Source organism: Aulonocara stuartgranti, assembly GCF_965226115.1.
Source record: "Aulonocara stuartgranti genome assembly, chromosome: 4".
NCBI lineage: Eukaryota > Metazoa > Chordata > Actinopteri > Cichliformes > Cichlidae > Aulonocara > Aulonocara stuartgranti.
The window spans coordinates 24,589,578-24,607,901 of record NC_138942.1 but is presented as its reverse complement, the minus strand read 5'-3'; the positions used below and the strand labels follow the sequence as shown (position 1 = coordinate 24,607,901).

The window sequence follows — 18,324 nt, the reverse complement described above, 5'->3', positions numbered from 1 at the left end:
TTCCTTTCGTTTAGAACCTCGCAGGAGCGTATGTTGAGAAAGCTCTGTGGCTTAGCTAGCTAAGGAAAAATAGAAAAATAAAATTTCTGAGTTTGAGTTATGGACAAGAATCCTACGCGATACAATGTACAACTGTATATTTATGATTTGTCCAGAGGAATGGCTCGGAGCCTTAGTCCTATAATGTTGGGTAAGTAGTCTGCAGACAAATACTGATGCAGTCTGGCCTTGGGGGACAAATAAGTGATGATAACCGGCTGGAGAAGCCTTCTTTGACGGTCGTCTAAAGTAGATGTTGCTGTTCTCTGGTTAAAATATCAAGGTCAAGGGACTTTTATAAATATTGTTTGGTTTAAAATAAATGGCGAACTTAATCGACTTGCACCCGTACATCATTAGAAATGGCTCATCTCTTGTTTTACCGGCTTCTTGCATTAGCGACCATCTCCTGCCTTGCATGCATTAATCCAACCCCCCCCCCCCCCCCCTTTCTATTGCAGGAAAGCAGCTGGATGGGATATGGTAAGTGTAACCTCCTTATCACGAAAACACAGCTTTTACTGTAGATACATCAGGTGTAGGCCACTGACCTAATTCTGGTCCCAGGGAAGACGGCAGTGGCATTAAAAATGGTCAAAACACCTCCTGGTGGTCTGCCTGTTTGTATTTATTAATGAAGGTGTCTGGGGATGTATGTGAACTGACCAAGTGAGCTATAATTAAAAAGATTAGGCAGATACATATGATATTTTAACACTAAATAAACAGCTAGTTGCTCACTCATCCACTCGTCTGTCTATGGATGGATTTTTAGTCCTTATAATTGTTGTATTCGGTAGTTTGTAAAATGCACCGTGACTGTATTGTGTTATTTGGTGTGCCAAAGTGGATTAAGCGTCATGAATGGTGCTAATGTAATTTTAAATATGCTGTTATGCCACTGAGATGCTCTGACCTGGATTTACCAATGTAATAATTTTGCAGGCACACAGCTATAGTGGCATATGGTGATGAGTTCTTCTTTGGAGGGGAGGGGATCTCCAGCTGTTCTCCGGTAAGGATGTGACGTCCATTTCACTTATATCACCAAACACCTCAGCCTTCTCCCAGACTGCTGCACACATGTGGAAAATAATTTTTGAAGGTGTTTTAGACGTGTGTCGGCTGCCTCTCATTTCTGCAGTACCTTTCATTTTTGCAGGACTTACAAAGTATACCCTGAGTTTTGAAATGGTTGTTGTCCCGAAACAAACATTTGTATGTTTGTCCCTTGGGGCCACAAATGAATCGACCAGATGTTTGTGATGTCATGATAGCGAGCAGGGGGAAACAAAGAAACAAACAAAAGCTGTGCAAAGAAGGCAAATCACAACGCCTGAGACCAGTGTGACACTTGTCAAGAAAGAAAAAGTACAATTGGGTAGGTGATATTCTACAAAAGAACTCAAGAAATGAAGTTCTATCCATTTTCTTTATTTATTCGTGGGGTGATGGGTTGAGGAACCTATGTGGGGTGATGGGTTGAGGAACCTATACCAGCTGCTGTTGGGTGAGAAGCAGGTCACCAGCCTGCACAACGCTAACACAGAGAGACGCTTCATACCTACATAGAATTTAACTATATCTATATGTACTACTCATACATATGAAAGTAGTACATACCATTTTTTATATATATATATATATATATATATATATATATATATATATATATATACACACACACACTCACTCACACACACTATCAGTAAAGAAATGTTCAAATTTGCCTAATAATTTAGATCATAGTATATCGTATAATATACATTTCATACATCTATGGTCTGCTACCACAGCTTTATTATCATGACAAAAGTCCACCTATTAAAAATAATAAATTAGTTAAAAATAATATAAATGGGTTGTTTTAATGTTTTGGCTGATTGCATATTCTTACCTGTAAGTTGAAGTATTTTACTTTTTTCCAAGACCAAATAAATGATGTGAATTCAATCATCTTTTCCTGATTTTTTTTTTTTTTTTAAATTTATTTTTTTCCCCCAAAAAAACAAAAAACAAAACCTCAGTCATAACAATTAGCTTATTAGCTTAGCATTTTTCCCACCTTGGAAGTAAGGTGGCTTGCTAACTAACTTAAGCGTGTATCACAAATACAGAAAATTGACTCAAGAAGACCTCTTTATTTTTTTATTTATCTAACATTTCTTTATGCAGGTAATCCCATTTTATGCTTACTAGCGAGAGTTGTTTTATACATGCATAATAAAATTAAAACAATAGAAGCTAATAGTGCAGCAGCTTCCTCAGACCATCACTGATTTACTCTTTAATCATGTTTCTGTTTTATGACACATTTTCTTTGTTTTTGGCAGGGTGGGACTATGCTGGGGCCTCCTGACACAGTGGTGGAGCTCGGTGAGACTGAAGTCTCTGAGGAGATCTTCATGGATTACCTCTCTTCCCTGGGAGAAAGCACATACAGGTCAGTTTCTTTCCCGCATACAGAAAAGCTCCAAGCTCCTTACATAAGTAATGTATAATCAGGAGATAGTCAGGTTTATTATTTGAACTTTCCATGTTACTGAGTTTTTTTGTTGTTGTTGTTCAGAGGTGACAGGTATCGTCTGTTTGAGCACAACTGCAACACTTTCACCAACGAGGTGGCTCAGTTCCTGACTGGCAGGCCTATCCCGTCCTACATCACCGACCTTCCATCTGAAGTCCTCTCTACGTGAGTGAAACTCGGGCTGTCAGCTTACATTCGCTTCATTTGAGTCTGTGGTATTAATAATGTCCCTGCTCACCACTGCTCACCCCATGACTGTGAATGTGTCCCATTGAAATCTGAACAAGGCGGCAAGTCTTTGAACGCCACATTAGTCGTCTAGACCTCCAATTGCAGTGAAGTTATGTACTATTAGTCATGATCGCAGCTAAATTATGAAATGTTGTTTATTATTAAGCATTAATTATAAACTACAGTGTAGCTTTGATATGTTGCCATACAGTCTTGGATGAAGAGGAAGAGATTTTAAATTTGCCCACTAAATGTTAATATAGTGCAGCCTGCAGTGGAGTTGTTTGTACTTTGCCCTGGTTGAACTTTTTGTGGTATTTAATTATTATGAAAGCTCAGTTTGAGCCTTTTTTAGCCAACAACAAGGGCAGTCATAGCAGAGGCACAAGCTTTTACCACAAATTCAGTGTGACTGCATGAAAAGGGAACAGGCAGCACTACCTTAGGCTGTTGCTATTGCTCCTATACTTTAAACATCCCTGCAGAGATTTGCTTCACATCTGCTGATGCATAAAAGTAAATATGTTGGAGGGAGTTATTGGGTTAAAAATGGGGCAGTCATTGTGCTTATGTGTTTTTAAAATGTCAAATGAAATCTCTCCATCTTTAGACCATTTGGACAAATACTGCGGCCCATCCTGGACTCTATTCACATCGCCCCTCCGGGAGGAAACGTCATCAACGGGGGACGAAACATGTAACCTGAGAGAGTGCAGAGTAATCTCGAGGTATTCCAGTGTAGTCAGGCAGTGTGAAGTCTCAATCGTTCTTTTTTCTTTCTTCATATACATCACTAATATATAATATAATGAATGACTTTGGATTGGGGGGGTATTATTTGACACTTTAGCTTTTCAGGAGTGAAAAGCCGTCGAGTATGTTGAGTCATGTTTTGTATAGAAGAGGTTTGAAGCACTGAAACATTGTTTTGACTTTAAAAAAACAGACTTTGTAGTATTAAGAACAGCTCATGTGGTAGCTGTAACTAATCCACCTACGATATAACTTAGTTTTGTACTGAGGTACAAAATGCTCTTTTATCTTAAAGCTGAAATTCATTTGGTCACATGTTTGATCACAATTTTCTCGCTCCGTTTGCACGACTAATATTTTTAATAACACTCACCTCTGAGGATCTTCTGCTGCTGACTACAGTGGATTGAAATCTCAGCATATCAATTTCCAGTGGATAAAGACTGACATGAACACAATGGCTGATTAATGGAGAGGTTTTTTTTTTGGTTTTTTTTCCATTTTGGTCAATCATGTTTTGATTTTGCACTTTTATGTTGTTAATTTTCCATCTTCTGTTCTTTTGTACCTGTAATCTTTGTCTTTGTTTGTATTTAGGTCAACTAATGTGGATGCCTACTTACATGATCGCTCCATTTGTCACAGAGTGCGATGTAACATACAGCAGGTGATTGATTGTCTATACCACGCCAAGGTTGTAAGACTAGAGTGTATAGACTGTATATAAAATATGATTGTAGCCGTGGTGGTGGATTGGCTTGAGAGGTCACCAGTAGAAGCCTCCAATTGAGCGTTTTGGCCACACCCTTTTTTGTACCCAGACTTGTTAACAGTTAAATTCCGTGTTTTGTTTTTGTTTTTTTAAAAAGACCGTAAATGAGACTATAAACTCCTCAGACAGTGTTTACTGTGATAATAGATGATGTGATCAGTACTATAATTCTACACAGTCAGGCTTCTTTTACCTGACTATGGCTACGTTCACACTGCAGGTCTTAATGCTCAATTCCGATTTTTTGATCAAAGCCAATTTTTTTTTTTTTTTTTTTTGTCTGCTTGTTCACACTACAACTAAAATGCGACAGCAAACGCGCTCTACTGTGAACCCTCAAAGCGGCCCGCATGCGCAAAAGAAGACGTCACACACAACTCGCTCTGTTTAGACCCAGAGCAAACAGTATTGTTTGACTGATGGCCCTTAATATAAAGACTTCGGACTTTACGTTTCCCAATTTTTGCTTTAAGTTATTTTGTTATTTACATAATAATGTAGATAACCTAATAATGATCCTTATTGCTGTTTTAGAGGAGCGGTGCTTCAAAGGATAGTTGCAGATTTCTGTCAGAATCTGCAGATTATACAGTACAAATAAAATGTTCACGTTGTCTTCCCAACAGTTTCACTAACATCTACACTGGATGGCCAGGAAGCGTTCACGATGTGTTCTCGGGCGCTACTCCGGAGCTGATAATTGGCGTCTGTCTTGTGTTGGTGACGTAAAAGACGGATTTAATTCGACCTGACCGTTCAAACAGCAGTCGCTTTCTAAAACATCAGATATGTATCGGATTCAGTACTACATACGAAAGTGAGGTCGGATTTGAAAATATCGGATTTGTGCCGTTCACACTGTCATACCATGATCGGATATGGGTCGCATAGGGTCAAAAAAATCGGATTTGATGCGCTTTCGCCTGCAGTGTGAACGTAGCCTATGAGTCGCCTCCTGCTGGCGATTAGAAAAGAAATGCAGTTCTGCTTCAGTCGTCAGATCTGGAGGCTACATCTGTTTTTATATACAGTCTATGGAGTTGACTACTGCTTAAACTTGTTCTTATGTGTGCACATCTACAGCAGGACTGTAAATTCTCTGTATATGCAAGTAATCCCTGGCTTTCAATAGTTAATTGCAGAGATGATTACAGGCAGCAGAGTTCCACAGTGCTGTAAACTAACTTTCCACACAGTCTCTCTCTGTCTTCTTAAAAACAAAGAACAAAGCAGTGCGTTTGGCTGTTTCCGATTAGGCCGAAACATTTTGAGAAATAACCTTGTTTTGGTGTCGAGTCTACTGAAAGCGATGCGCGTCTCAGTCCCGCTTTGACAGAAAGTTGTCATAGGTGCTTCGTGGTCTGAATTAACTCTAGAAATAGATGCTGATCATAGATACATTTTCTTATATAGATATATTTTTACAACTGCCTGTGATCCAGATGCCATGACAGTAATTCCAAACGATAGCACATCCACATTTGCAGGCAAAGTTGACCTGTACTCTTAATAACTTCCCGCTCGAGTCCTTTAACAACCACCAGAGTGTGTTTAAAAATACAATACACCTCTGTGCCTTCATTCCCCTCTGCTTGGCTGTAGTTACACTGTTGGCAGGTGACGTGGTTTCCATATAGCACGCAAGGTAATGCGCCGTGCAGGCTGCGTTATAAGCATCTGATCCTACGTGAAGAGAAAGGAACTAAAAGTAGTAAGAAGCAACACTCATTAGAACATTTACCGTAAACTATCAGAAATATTCAGATTTAATATCAGTAAGTGCACACACAGCTAACTTCAATATAATGCATTTAGTAGGTGTCAATCTGTTAAGCCGATGTTAAACACGTAACCCACATTTGAACTTACTAACTTTTCTCTGCTTAAACAGAGTGATGGGTGAAAGAAGCACAGAAAAAACAAATTCTCACCGAGTGATTAAACCAGCATTAACTCTCCTCACGTGTTCCTGTGATAAACAAACCCTGCACACACTATCTCCATCACTTTGGCACGGCACCTGTGGCTCGACTCTTTCTTTGTTGCACGCGCACAAGCTAACTGGACCTGCAAGCTTTTTAAAACTTTCTTTTAGAGTTTAAGCTGACCTTTGCAAAGCTTTAACCGTACACGTTTGGAATATTTCTCTTCAGCGAACTTTTGAAAAACTCAGGTGATTCTGAGTTCTGTAAATCTGCCTTCTACTAATCAACTAACTCATATAATAACCCGACCGCTGAAATGTTTTTAAAAGTCACCCTTCGTTGCTCTGATTTTTGTTGTTGCTGGCTGCTACCTGTAATGTGAACTTGCAACAGATGTTTATGGATATTATTTCCTGATTTAACTAATAACTATGATAGATATATTTATGCATATTGTTTGTATTGTTTGTGTGATTGTTTTTTGTAATTCTACCTATACATAAAGCCATTGACTGCAAATACTAGTTGTATTTTCTTTTTAATTATTTTACCCCATAAATGTAGCATTTTGCCTTTTTTTTTTTAATACTTTTTCATAGGCATACATAGATCCATAGGACCTTTCTCTCCCACAGCTGCACTGCCGCTGATGTTCATTTCAGCTTTGGCCTCTGGGGGCCTCTGGGGGCTTCTTAATGTAAGCCTGGTCTTTACCCTATTCAGTTTGATGCTTTCTGTTTCAACAGGAATAAAACCCAGAGTGAGAGCACGTGATACCACTGTGTACATCTGTGAGGAAAGTGCTTTAAAAAAAACACGATTAACGCTGTAAAACTGAATGTGTGTGAATGGAGGAGCCAGAGTGGCAAAATCAGACAGCATCAGACTCTGACTATACACATGCAGAGACACAGATGGGAGAAGATAACAAAGAGTTTATGAATATACAGATGTTCAGCAGCTGTGTTCGCTCGTGTGTTTGTGTTTTACGTACAGTTCTCTAACAGGATGCAGGTACTGGACCATGTCGTCAGCAATCTTCAGCACATTATGCTTGAGATGATGATGATGATGGCTATCAGACAAGCTGCAATGCTACCATCTATTCAGTAGGTGGTAGATTTGCCCTCTTTTACATATAAAAATTGAATGTGTGCGGTGATAATATACATTCACGTGAATGCTGGGAGACTGCAGTGTGTGAACAGGAGCTTACTGGGTTTGAAGGAGTAGCAGAAAGAACAGTTGCTGTTGTTGCCACTGTGCATAAAACCGTAATACTGACACTTAGGCCGGCATTTCAAAGACTAATAATGATAAACAGCACAGAAACATGAAAGTGTGGAGTGATTAAACCTTTGGTAATCTCTTTGCATGAACTATGCAAAGTAGAGTGAACATGTGCAGAAACTACATTCATTTAAGTTTCTATTAAGACGTGCTACACAGACTGTTCAGTTTGCTTCACAGCAAAGATGTACTATATCGCCTAAAGTATTCACTCACCCATCCAAATCATTAAATTCAGGTGTTCCAATTACTTTAATGGCCACAGGTGTATAAAATCAGGCATGCAGACTGCTTCTACAAACATTTTGTGAAAGAATGGGTCGCTTTCAGGAGATCATTGAAATCCAGGATGATACCAGGATAGGTCCACCTGTGCAACAAGTCCAGTCGGGAAATTTCCTCACTACCTATCATTGTTTGCAAAGCACGCTACCACTGGACAGTAGAGCAGGGGACATGCGTTCACTGGAGGGATGACGCTCTGGTGGTTGCCAGGAGAACAGTACTTGACTGCATCGTACCAAGTGTAAAGTTTGGTGGAGGGAGGTTTGTGGTCTCGGGTTGTTTTTCAAGAGTTGGGCTCAGGCCCTTAGTTCCAGTGAAAGGAACTCTTAATGCTTCAGCATACCATTTTGGACAATTTCATGCTCCCAACTTTGTGGGAACAGTTTGGGAACCTGACTGCACATGCGAGCCAGGCTTCTAGTCCAACGTCATTGTCTGACATCAAAATGTGCTTCTGTAAGAAATTTCTAAACCTTGTGGAAAGCCTTCCCAGAAGAGCTGAGCTGGCATATTAAACCCTAGGGAATAAGAATGGGATGTGACTCAAGTTCATATACGTGTGACGGTACAGCAGCAAATACTAATATAGTGTATAATGGCATGAACAAACACTAACAGTTCCTCTGGAGATAATTTCCTAATGAAGCATTTGGTCTTTACTTGCACTTTGCTCGCCTGAGTCTTTGGAATTATGATTCACTGGAAGTGATTTAAGTTCACTGATCAGCAAAGCCTCACAGCACAGTTACACAAAGGTAAACTACAAAGAAGATAACAGCAGATTGATTTTTAGACTCAAAAAGAAGTTTTTCTTTCATTTGGCCTGAAGCATCCAACAGTTTCAAGCACCTTTATCAATAAAAGTCTAATTACACCTGTCACTACCTCCAAGTGTCTCACCTGTCCCTGGCTCTCTGTGCCTGCCTGCCTGTACATGTGAGATGGCAGCATAGTGATGGGAGCAACCATGAGTGGAACTTGCTGTTGAGACAGAGGAGGAGCTGATCTCAAGCAGGTGTAGCTGCACTCGGACAGCCACCCACAAGATTTAGAGGAAATATTTTTGTAGAAACCGTAATCATGAGTTAAAAGAATCAAGTGTATTTGTTTAGATTAAACAACCTGAGTTTCAGTTATTTTAAAACCATCTATGCCAGTGCTTATCAAAGTCATTCAGTGATGGTTCAGTTTGTGTTGTAAAATTGGGGCGACCGTGATTCAGGAGGTTGGGAAGCTCATCTGTAACCGGAAGGTTGTCGTTCCGATCCCCCAACAAGACACTTTACCCTACCGCCTACTAGTGTGGCTGTGGTTTGCCTGCACCAGTGTGTGAACGTGAGAGTGGAACTGTAAAGCGCTTTGGGTGCCTAGAAAAGCGCTATATAAATGCAATCCATTATTAAAATGTTTGAGTTCATCTAAATATTTCATTGGATTCCTGTCCATTTCTCTTCACCCACAATCATCATCATGGTGGGATCAACTTCCATGGAGACCCCCAGCAGTTACTGGACCCCCACTGACCTAACAGTACTGCGAGATATCGCTATACACTTATTTCCTAAAGCTCCCAGGTGTGATGCTGATGATTTTTGGACATATTATATATTTAATAAATGAACTGACTTTTAAAGTAAATTGCTTTCTTGCAATTCATTGCAGTTATGCAAGCATCTGCCAAGTGAATTAGCGTTGGGGTGAGCATGGCAATTAAACTGCTAATTGCCGTAAAAGGCCCTCAACCACTAACAAATGACTGATGTCCTACTGAGCAAGTGCTCCATCATAAGTGTGAGCTTTGAAGGTCAGTGATCCTCAGCAATTGTGGGTCATTTCTTGGAAAACGCAGAGTAAAAAAGGGAAAATGCACAGAACACACATTAATGTGTGAGCTTTATACACCTAAAGCGCTACGGTAATTTACTTTTAACTTTTAAACAAAACTCATATGCAACAATTAAAGTTCATCATTCTTCAGCAATTTAACCATCAGCACAAAAATATACAAGACCTCCTCTGTACTGTGCTGTCAGTTTGTCAGCTAACCCCTGTGCTGCGTGTTACGATGGCAAAAAAGATATCACTTTTCCAGATGGCCGACTTCTCGCTGTGGAGCAAAACTGTTGTGCAAACAGATGTGCAGCAGACTTTCTCAATGGCCTTTCGACCAGCATCCCTGCTAAGTGAGAGGAAAATAAATGCATGCAGACCTAGCCCGTCCTTGCTCCCTGTGGCTGGGTAGCTGAATCAGTTGAGTTAGTGACACGATTATAAGAGAGCGTGTGACATTTGACAAACGTTAACCTTCTCTTTTACTTCAAGGATACTCTCAGGCAGGGCCAAAGTTGTAAGCATGGCACCTGTGTGATAAAAGCTGGTGAGTCACACCAAACCTCCTGCTGTGGTGACACATCCTTCCATGGCATACAGAGGTGACTTGGCTTTTCTTTCTTTAGGGTCTCTTATAACTGTGAGTTGTTCATTTTACCATTATCATTAAAATATGAAATGATAAGGCTGAAGATTTTAAGCCAAACAAGTTAATATATTTAATGTGGCTGATAAAATAAAAAAAAGAAAGAAAATATGACTTATAATACAGTAACACATTATATAGTACTGCACAAAAGACTTGAGCCACCCCTCCTTTCTCAGAATATGCATCCAAGGATCAAAACTTTGTCACTTTTTAAAGTCGTCTTCAGCAATAGTTCTCCAGGCTTTCTGAAGCTCTTTCAAAGTGTTCCTTTGAACATCGGTTGATTTTCTTTTTCACTTATTTTCAGTCCAATCTTTGTACCTGATCATTTTCTGGTTGCCACTTAACAGCAATCTATGAATGATTCATGCATTAAAAAAAGGCAACTAACTCAAGGGATGAACCAATGTTATATCATATAACAGAAAACTTAGCAGAAGACTGATTTTAAATTGTAGTTCCATTAGATTTGAAATGCCTGATTGGTAATGGTTTTCTTTTTCAGCATGAGAGGAGGACGGCGTTTAATCTCGCTGATCAAATAAAGTTATTTAGATATAATGACGCTATTTTCTCAATTGCTTTTTTGACAGTTTGAGGTGTAAAGTGCAAATGAAACATGTAAGATGTAAAACTACACAAACTGATTTTGCATAGACTTAAACATCACAGATCTGTAATGATCTGTGATGTTTAAGCTTAGAGAGATTGGGATCAGAGGACAGGTGCAACGGCAGGCTATAAGAGAATTAGCTAACACTGCTGAGAGGACCAGTCACTGGCTATGGCTAAAAAAGGCTGACATCACTTGGGCAGCTAAGGCAGTCAGCTAACCGCGAAACACCCGCCCAGGATTGATCAACCCGTGGCTGGTCTGCCTCAAGGGGGCGTCAAAAGGGTAAAACACAACATTAGAAGTTTTGCTGGTTGACTGATACAGCTGTCTCAGGGCCTCCTGGGGACTGTGCAGTTAACCTCATGGTAGTGAAACTAAAAGGAGGAATAAAAGAAAAGAAAAGAAAAATGTTCCGCTCTTCTCCCCTCTGCTCTTCTTCCCTTTTCTGGGAGCCAGTGGGGAGGTAGGGCGTACAGCCCGATCCAGGGGGAGGTGTGGGAAGCCAGATCCGGCTCTCCTCTCTGCTCTCTCCTATCTTGTCCCCTTTGTCTTACTTCTCTCTATCATCTATTCTATCCCTTTGAAGAAGTGAGGCTCCATGAATGTTAAAGAGGTAAGTATTACTTCTCAGTTGCAGTGAATAGATAGAAGAAAATAAACTGTAGAAAACTAAAAATTTTAATATGACAATCTAGATCAGATCTCTAATCTAAGTTGGGAGTTGTGACTGCTTATCCATAACAGGATATGGTGAACTCACTCTGTAGTACAGGGCCCTGATTTGCTCTACCAAGTATACATGAGAGCTGATGTCTGCATCAGGGTGTGAGCAAAAGTAAGAGACAGGGAACTAGTTTGTAAAAGCTCTCCTGAAGGTTTTGCAGGGGAGATCCCCATGGCCTAATGTTTCATTTAGCACTGGTGTGCATAATTAAGGGATTCATGTACCATTTTTGAAGGTTACCCTGCAAGAAATAATTAATGAACATAGCAGCGGAATACCAAGTTCCTGGTTTTGGGGGTAACTGAATGTGGTGTTTTGCAGGAAGGCAATCCAAATCTTATCTGGAGCACTTAAAAAACACAACGTGTTGCAAAATCGTCTGCACAGCGCAGCTTTGAGTCTCTGATTCATCACATTCCAGCAACAGGCTCAAGTATTTCTGGACACCTACAACAAAATATTGCATTACTGGACCAAATTACTTACACACAACTGAGGCAGTAGAATAAATGTGTCTGGCGTTGAAATTATTCATTAAAATGTGTATTGCTTGTAGGTACTTTATTGTGTGGTTACAACAGCTTTCTCCACATTTATTAGGCTGTTCTCAGAGGGATCAGGCTAAATGCTGTAGCCACATCAGTAAGTGCGATGATTATTCTTGTCTGGCCACGCTTGACCAGACATGGTTTCATCTTTGCTGTAAGTGTCACTTTAAATGACTGTCAGTTTGTCGCAGCCCCTGTAGTCCCTCTTTCCACTTTTCCAATTCTTTTCTTTCTACCATACATCCCTGTGTTTACAACAGTCTCCCTCTGAATTCGCTCTTCAGCATCTCATCAGTCATCTATTTATTACCGGCATCTTTTTTTCAATAACATACCTTTAGCAAACAGTGGATTACTTACCTTCTTAGTCTTTATTTCTTGCCTGTTTCTCTTCAGACCTTCATTCCCTTCCTTTGCTTTGTTTCCCCAACTCCATTCTTTTTCCATCCTAGTTGACTTTTTCTCAAAATCCTTAATTACCTATGAGTTTCTGCCTCGCTGCACCTCCTTCGCTTTCTGAGCCTCCTCTCATTTCTCTACTTGCCTCCTTCTCCTCCTCTAACTTCCTTGACCTTGTTCCTCAACCTGTATCATTTTCTATTATCCATTTTGGTTTGTAGCTCTAATGGCCTAAGACTTTTCAGCCATTACAAAGTACTCGAGTACACCATTTTTAAAAGAAAACTCTGAGAAATGCAGTTATGCAAAGTGCAAGCATTTAAGGTCGAGAGTTTCTGAATGTCATTGGGTTTATGGCTGTTGCATGGTCAAATGCAGAGTTAGCTCATTTCTGAGTCCTGCACAAAATTGCGTCTTATGTGTTTGCATAATGCTCTAAGACATTAATTTTTTTTGTTAGAATAACACTGAAATGAAAGCATGTTGCCAGAGTTTGACACAGTGTTCCACAGGAAAGCCAAATAACACGTGTGACCCTTTTGCTTTTTACCCATCATGCTCTGATGCTGTTTGTCTCTAGGTTTTCTTGAATCCACCTCTATCCACCTTCTCTATTTCCTTAACCACCTTGTCATCTCCCTCTGAGGGCAGCCAAAGGGGGGAGGCCCACCAGCTGGCCAGGTCACGGATTTGAAATCACTTGGGTCAACAGCATCTGTGTGCTCCTTGTCTATGTAAAACCAAGGCCAGGATAAGTGCCATGTCCTCGCATAAATACATAGATGCATAAAGGCGTGGACACGTGAAGTGTCCTCAAGGCCTTCTGCTGCATCAGTCAGGTTCCTTGAACGCCCTTGGTTGGTCCCAAGTGGAAAATGGGTATGAACTCAGGTGTTTTTACCTGTATACCCATCTGTGTGTGCAAGAGATTAATTCTGTGTGCTTTGTGTCCTATTTTGCCATCTTGAAATTTGATCATCATAATCTTGCTTTAAGAAATAACACTGATGCAATCACTGATAACGTGCTTCAGCCAGGAGCCAGTCAGCTGCTGCTCCGTACTTCTACAGATAAAACATAAATGTGCTAATAAGAGGGCATTGGATATGATGGTTAGTGAAGCTTGATACATTTGAGCACTATTTGTTTCCACTATTTATGCTAAGCTACCCCAACAGACTTCCTAATAAATGGGCAAGCATGTCTTCATGTAGCTCTGCACCAATTTCCCACTATGTCAAACATATTCATTGCCTCTATTTGGCAGAATAGTAGGAAAGTAGACAGAGAGCAAGAGGGAAATGCTCCAGGGCAGAATAAACACTCAGTCAGTCATCGACTGCATATAAAAGATGGATAACTTTCAAAGATGTGAAAGTGCTTTAAACCTGCATGCTTCTGCACATCCAGCAAGAGGCTACTACAGGCTGGAAACATCTAAAAGAATGGAAGTTAAATGACCCTACTGCTCACTTAATTTATAACCTCAGTTATCATTTAGAGTAAAATCCACAAACGTTGGGTCAGTTTTTTATGTGCAGTCTATACTTAAATATAGTACATAGCTAATTTTATTTTGAAAAGAAAAGAAAATTTATTTTGAAAATATACAGTGTAACTTCCAATGCAGTTCAAAAAAGAAAGCATAACAGTATCTGAGACTTGCCTTGTAATTAACCAACAATACATAACGACTTGTTTTATGTAGTTAAATAGAGATAAAAAATAAAAATAAAATAACAAGACTGTATCAGCCATGTCGACCCAGTAATAATGTGCTTTAATCCACAGAGTAACTTTGTAGGATTAGAGCAGCAGATCATTTTTCATTACTCTCATTTTCCACTTGATGGCACCAGCTCAGAGCAGTAGCTCCCACATGTAATGTTCTGGGCACAGACGTTGCAGCTGCTATAGTCATCGTTACATTAGAACAGGGTTGTGTTTTTATGGTATCATTATAAGATGCGATGTGTCCTCGGGATTTGTAAAAAAAAATCTCTACTTTGATAAGGGCCACTGAATGCTTTTGGAGGCAGATTTATAGGACAGAACAACCCGGCAGGGTAATGTTTGTATTACAGCTGGAGCCTGAAATTGAAAACACTTTTCCCATAGACCTAAATGTAATTTGAACATTATTGTCTAATTCTTGGCAAAAAGGGGAAAAGGTCTCCAGAAATGCCAACCTGTTCTTTTAAGAGAGGACAGTACAACAGTTCTATACGTGTGTGCATTAAATTTGGAAGAGCACAGTATTTATTCATTTAAGTCGGCCGACTTTCTTACTTACATTCTAAAGCAACGCCATAACCTGACACATCAACAGCATTCATGCCTTGTGCTCACTGATGTGGACGCAGCCAGAGAGGCTGAGAAAGATCTCTTTGCACTCATGCAACCTGTAACTAGGGATGTCAGTACAAATTTTAGACCCCGTGAAAACATGTGACACATGTACCCTCAACTTGAATGCATCGGATGAATGCACACTGGAGAGTCAGCTGTGAAGATGCTTTATTTGATGGGAGAAGAAGAAGCAGCACTCTGAATGTAGAAGTAGTCCTGGTAAAACATGATGTTAGGTTGGGCCAGAGAAGGCAAAACAGGAGAAATTTGACAGCAGCTTTGCTATAAAATAATCACATTTGTAGCATTGTAGCTTACATAGTTTTGCCTCATATCTACTTGCTGGCTTGCTTCCTCCCTCATTTTTGTTCTTGTTTTTTGGCACCACTATAGTTCAGCTTTTAGGTGCAGCTGCAGACCATCGGCAGGACAAAAAGAATCGTCATTCAGAAGTGGACTGCTGTTAAATGTGTGGGATGTGTGATATGCGAAATCAAACTCCTGTGTTTGTGTTTTCCTGCCTTCACCCTTTCTTGTTTGTTTACTGTGATAAACAGCCATAGACCGCGAATCAGGAACACCACCTGTTCAATAACCTTCACTTTTCCTGTCTGGATTGTGTTTATGTCACGACATTTTCGAACAGTGCTGCAGTGACGATCAGCTAAGATTCCCACCTACACTGAGGGGGTAGTGTCTGCAGCAGAAGGAATATAGAGAAAATTGCTGCCATTACTACCAAAAACAGGCAAAGTTGAACTGAATCATACCACACAGGGAAGGCTAATGTGCAAATAAGAACCAGTAACTAATGCAGGACATTAAGCATGGTTTCATATACTTGGCCACCTGATCCAGCTGTCTCTCCACAGTTAGCTGTGGACTGGTGGATTACCACAAAAACATGTAGAGAGTTTGATGAGTCATCCTGTAATGACTGGTAAAAATATATGAAATACAGTGAAGGAGCTGTAGAAAATGTTCCCTGAGCCCTGAGGTTTGAAAAACAGCCGAAGACAAGTGAATCTCTGACAGGAAGAACATCCCAGAGTCAAAAAGACAGAATTTACAAGATTTTGGAGACATGATGAGCTGTTCAGTAGGGTAGGAGTCCTCTTGAGGACAATCTCTGCAACCCCACATATGAAAAAACCTTGAGAAGGGTTGGAAAAAATTGTCACTGAAAATAGAATAAGGATGAAAAATTGCACACTGTGTTTCCTTTTGTCCTGCAGCATCCGCTACATAAATACTGCCTACAAATGCGTAGAAGTCCCCAACCTGTAATTACCACACTTTATGGAAGGTGCCAACACGGGCGTACGGATTAGCACGCACTTTTAAGGAATAAATTATGCATTGCTGCGTCAGAGTCGATTCGCCGGTGTGTGAAAGATATTTTGGAGGCAATAAAGCTTTAATTCCAAAATGAGGTCACAGAATCTGACAGCTCACATAATACACCTCAGCACCGAGACTGGAAACAGAATGAAAGATAGACTGTCTGTCGCTGTCAGTGATAGAGCGTATTTACATTTCAGATCCTCTATGAAGAATACAAAGACACTTTTTTCATATACGCTGCGACTTCAGATATGTAATTGTGCTTGTCATCACCAACTAAAAAAAGCAGAAAAGTAGAAAATAAAAACCATCCACGCTGACACTTTTTCGCTGCTCTTCTTTCTTCTGTAAGTGGTAGTGTGAGTTGCAGCCTCAGTAACAAAAGATATCACTGTCATGCCGAACTGTCAAAACAATCAAAGACAGAAACGGCTGTGGGTAATGGAAACTTTTCAAACAAACTTTGTACCAACTGTTTGTGTGTATGCATGTATATATATATATATATATGAATGGGAGTCACTATGTTATTGCTGTAAAACATTAAAAGATGATATCACGAGTTTTCCCTCCATTACATTTAGCTGAGAGGATTTTGCATCCACATCACAACATGACACAACCCAGTGGTCTTATAATTAACTCTCGAGGGGTTGATTCTGGGACTTCACTGCTCTTGATGACCCGTAGCGTCATTCATATCATGAACCCAAATGGGAACATACAGAGCCAACCCTAATGCCTCAGCTCAGAGTATCTGCGCATGCTGAACGCTTACGTTATTTAAAATCTGCACATCTAACTGTGTTGAAACTGCATTCATAACGTTGATAGATCAAACACTGCTGGATCTAATGTGATTTTGTCTTGTGCGCTTTGGATCGTGGTTTGAGGAAGGCATCCATCTCAGTCGAGTCGAGCAGCCGCCTCTACGTTTTTCAGTATACCGAAAAAGGTAGAGATGGCTGGTAGAGGTGGTTGTTACATTTACAAAAGTCTAACTTGTAATTTGAATAAAATAATTTCATGTTTCTATGGTGAACGTAATCAAATCATGTAGGATCTGTAAGAAATTCATTAACTTAATTTGTTCTTGTTGAGATAACGTGATACAATCTAGTAAGAGTGGTTAGTTGCTGGACTCATGAAATTCAAAAGATCACATGAGATTTTAAACTGTAAGAAAATCACTGAAGTCAAGACGCAGACAACTACACACACACCAAATGTATGCTATTGGTATTTATTGTGGTTTAACCTGTCAAGGACAAAAACATACAGAAATCATAGCTTTCCTACTTTCATTCAGCCTGGATTGGTGGCATGGTGGTTAGTGCTGTTGCCTCATAGCAAGAAGGTCCTAGATTCAGGCTTACTGGGCTTAAGCCGGGGTCATTTTTTTAGAAGCCCGGGGTCTTTTGGAGTGTAATTTGTTTCATAGTTAGATGCCTTACTGACAACTGTATAAAACAAAAACTGCACACATTATTCGAAGCACATAGCGCACAGTCGTAAATTCTCCCTAATTTTGGTATGATCCGAGCTCAGGCACTAGGCGACTGAGCACAGCACTTAGCATGTGCAGTGTTGCCAACTTAGCGACTTTGTTGCTATATTTAGCGAGTTTTCAGACCCCCTCAGCAACTTTTTTTCTAAAAAGCGACTAAAAAGAGAGAGCTGTCTATTTTTTTTTTTTTATCACTTTCATCAAATTTAAGAGCACATATACAGGGAGTGCAGAATTATTAGGCAAATGAGTATTTTGTCCACATCATCATCTTCATGCATGTTGTCTTACTCCAAGCTGTGGGCTCGAAAGCCTACTACCAATTAAGCATATTAGGTGATGTGCAACTCTGTAATGAGAAGGGGTGTGGTCTAATGACATCAACACCCTATATCAGGTGTGCATAATTATTAGGCAACGTCCTTTCCTTTGGCAAAATGGGTCAAAAGAAGGACTTGACAGGCTCAGAAAAGTCAAAAATAGTGAGATATCTTGCAGAGGGATGCAGCAGTCTCAAAATTGCAAAGCTTCTGAAG

The 18,324-nt window shown here is 40.0% G+C and overlaps 1 protein-coding gene across 4 annotated transcripts; it reads left to right on the top strand.

The window, feature by feature from the left end:
- On the top strand, positions 1–7,021 carry desi1a (desumoylating isopeptidase 1a). Of its 4 annotated transcripts, XR_014276291.1 has the most exons (8): positions 1–190; positions 501–522; positions 985–1,054; positions 2,373–2,482; positions 2,609–2,731; positions 3,408–3,525; positions 4,148–4,217; positions 6,214–7,021. XR_014276291.1 is itself a non-coding variant. In XM_082529832.1 (7 exons), the coding sequence occupies exons 1-6, from the start codon at positions 100–102 to the stop codon at positions 3,496–3,498; spliced, it is 507 nt and encodes a 168-aa protein (XP_082385958.1). In that variant the 5' UTR covers positions 1–99; the 3' UTR covers positions 3,499–3,525; positions 4,148–7,021. The 4 variants fall into 4 exon arrangements, 2 of the variants coding, with proteins under 2 accessions (XP_082385958.1, XP_082385957.1); XR_014276292.1 differs by having other exon boundaries at positions 3,408–4,217; XM_082529832.1 differs by having other exon boundaries at positions 4,148–7,021.
- The last annotated feature ends 11,303 nt before the right edge of the window (positions 7,022–18,324 follow it).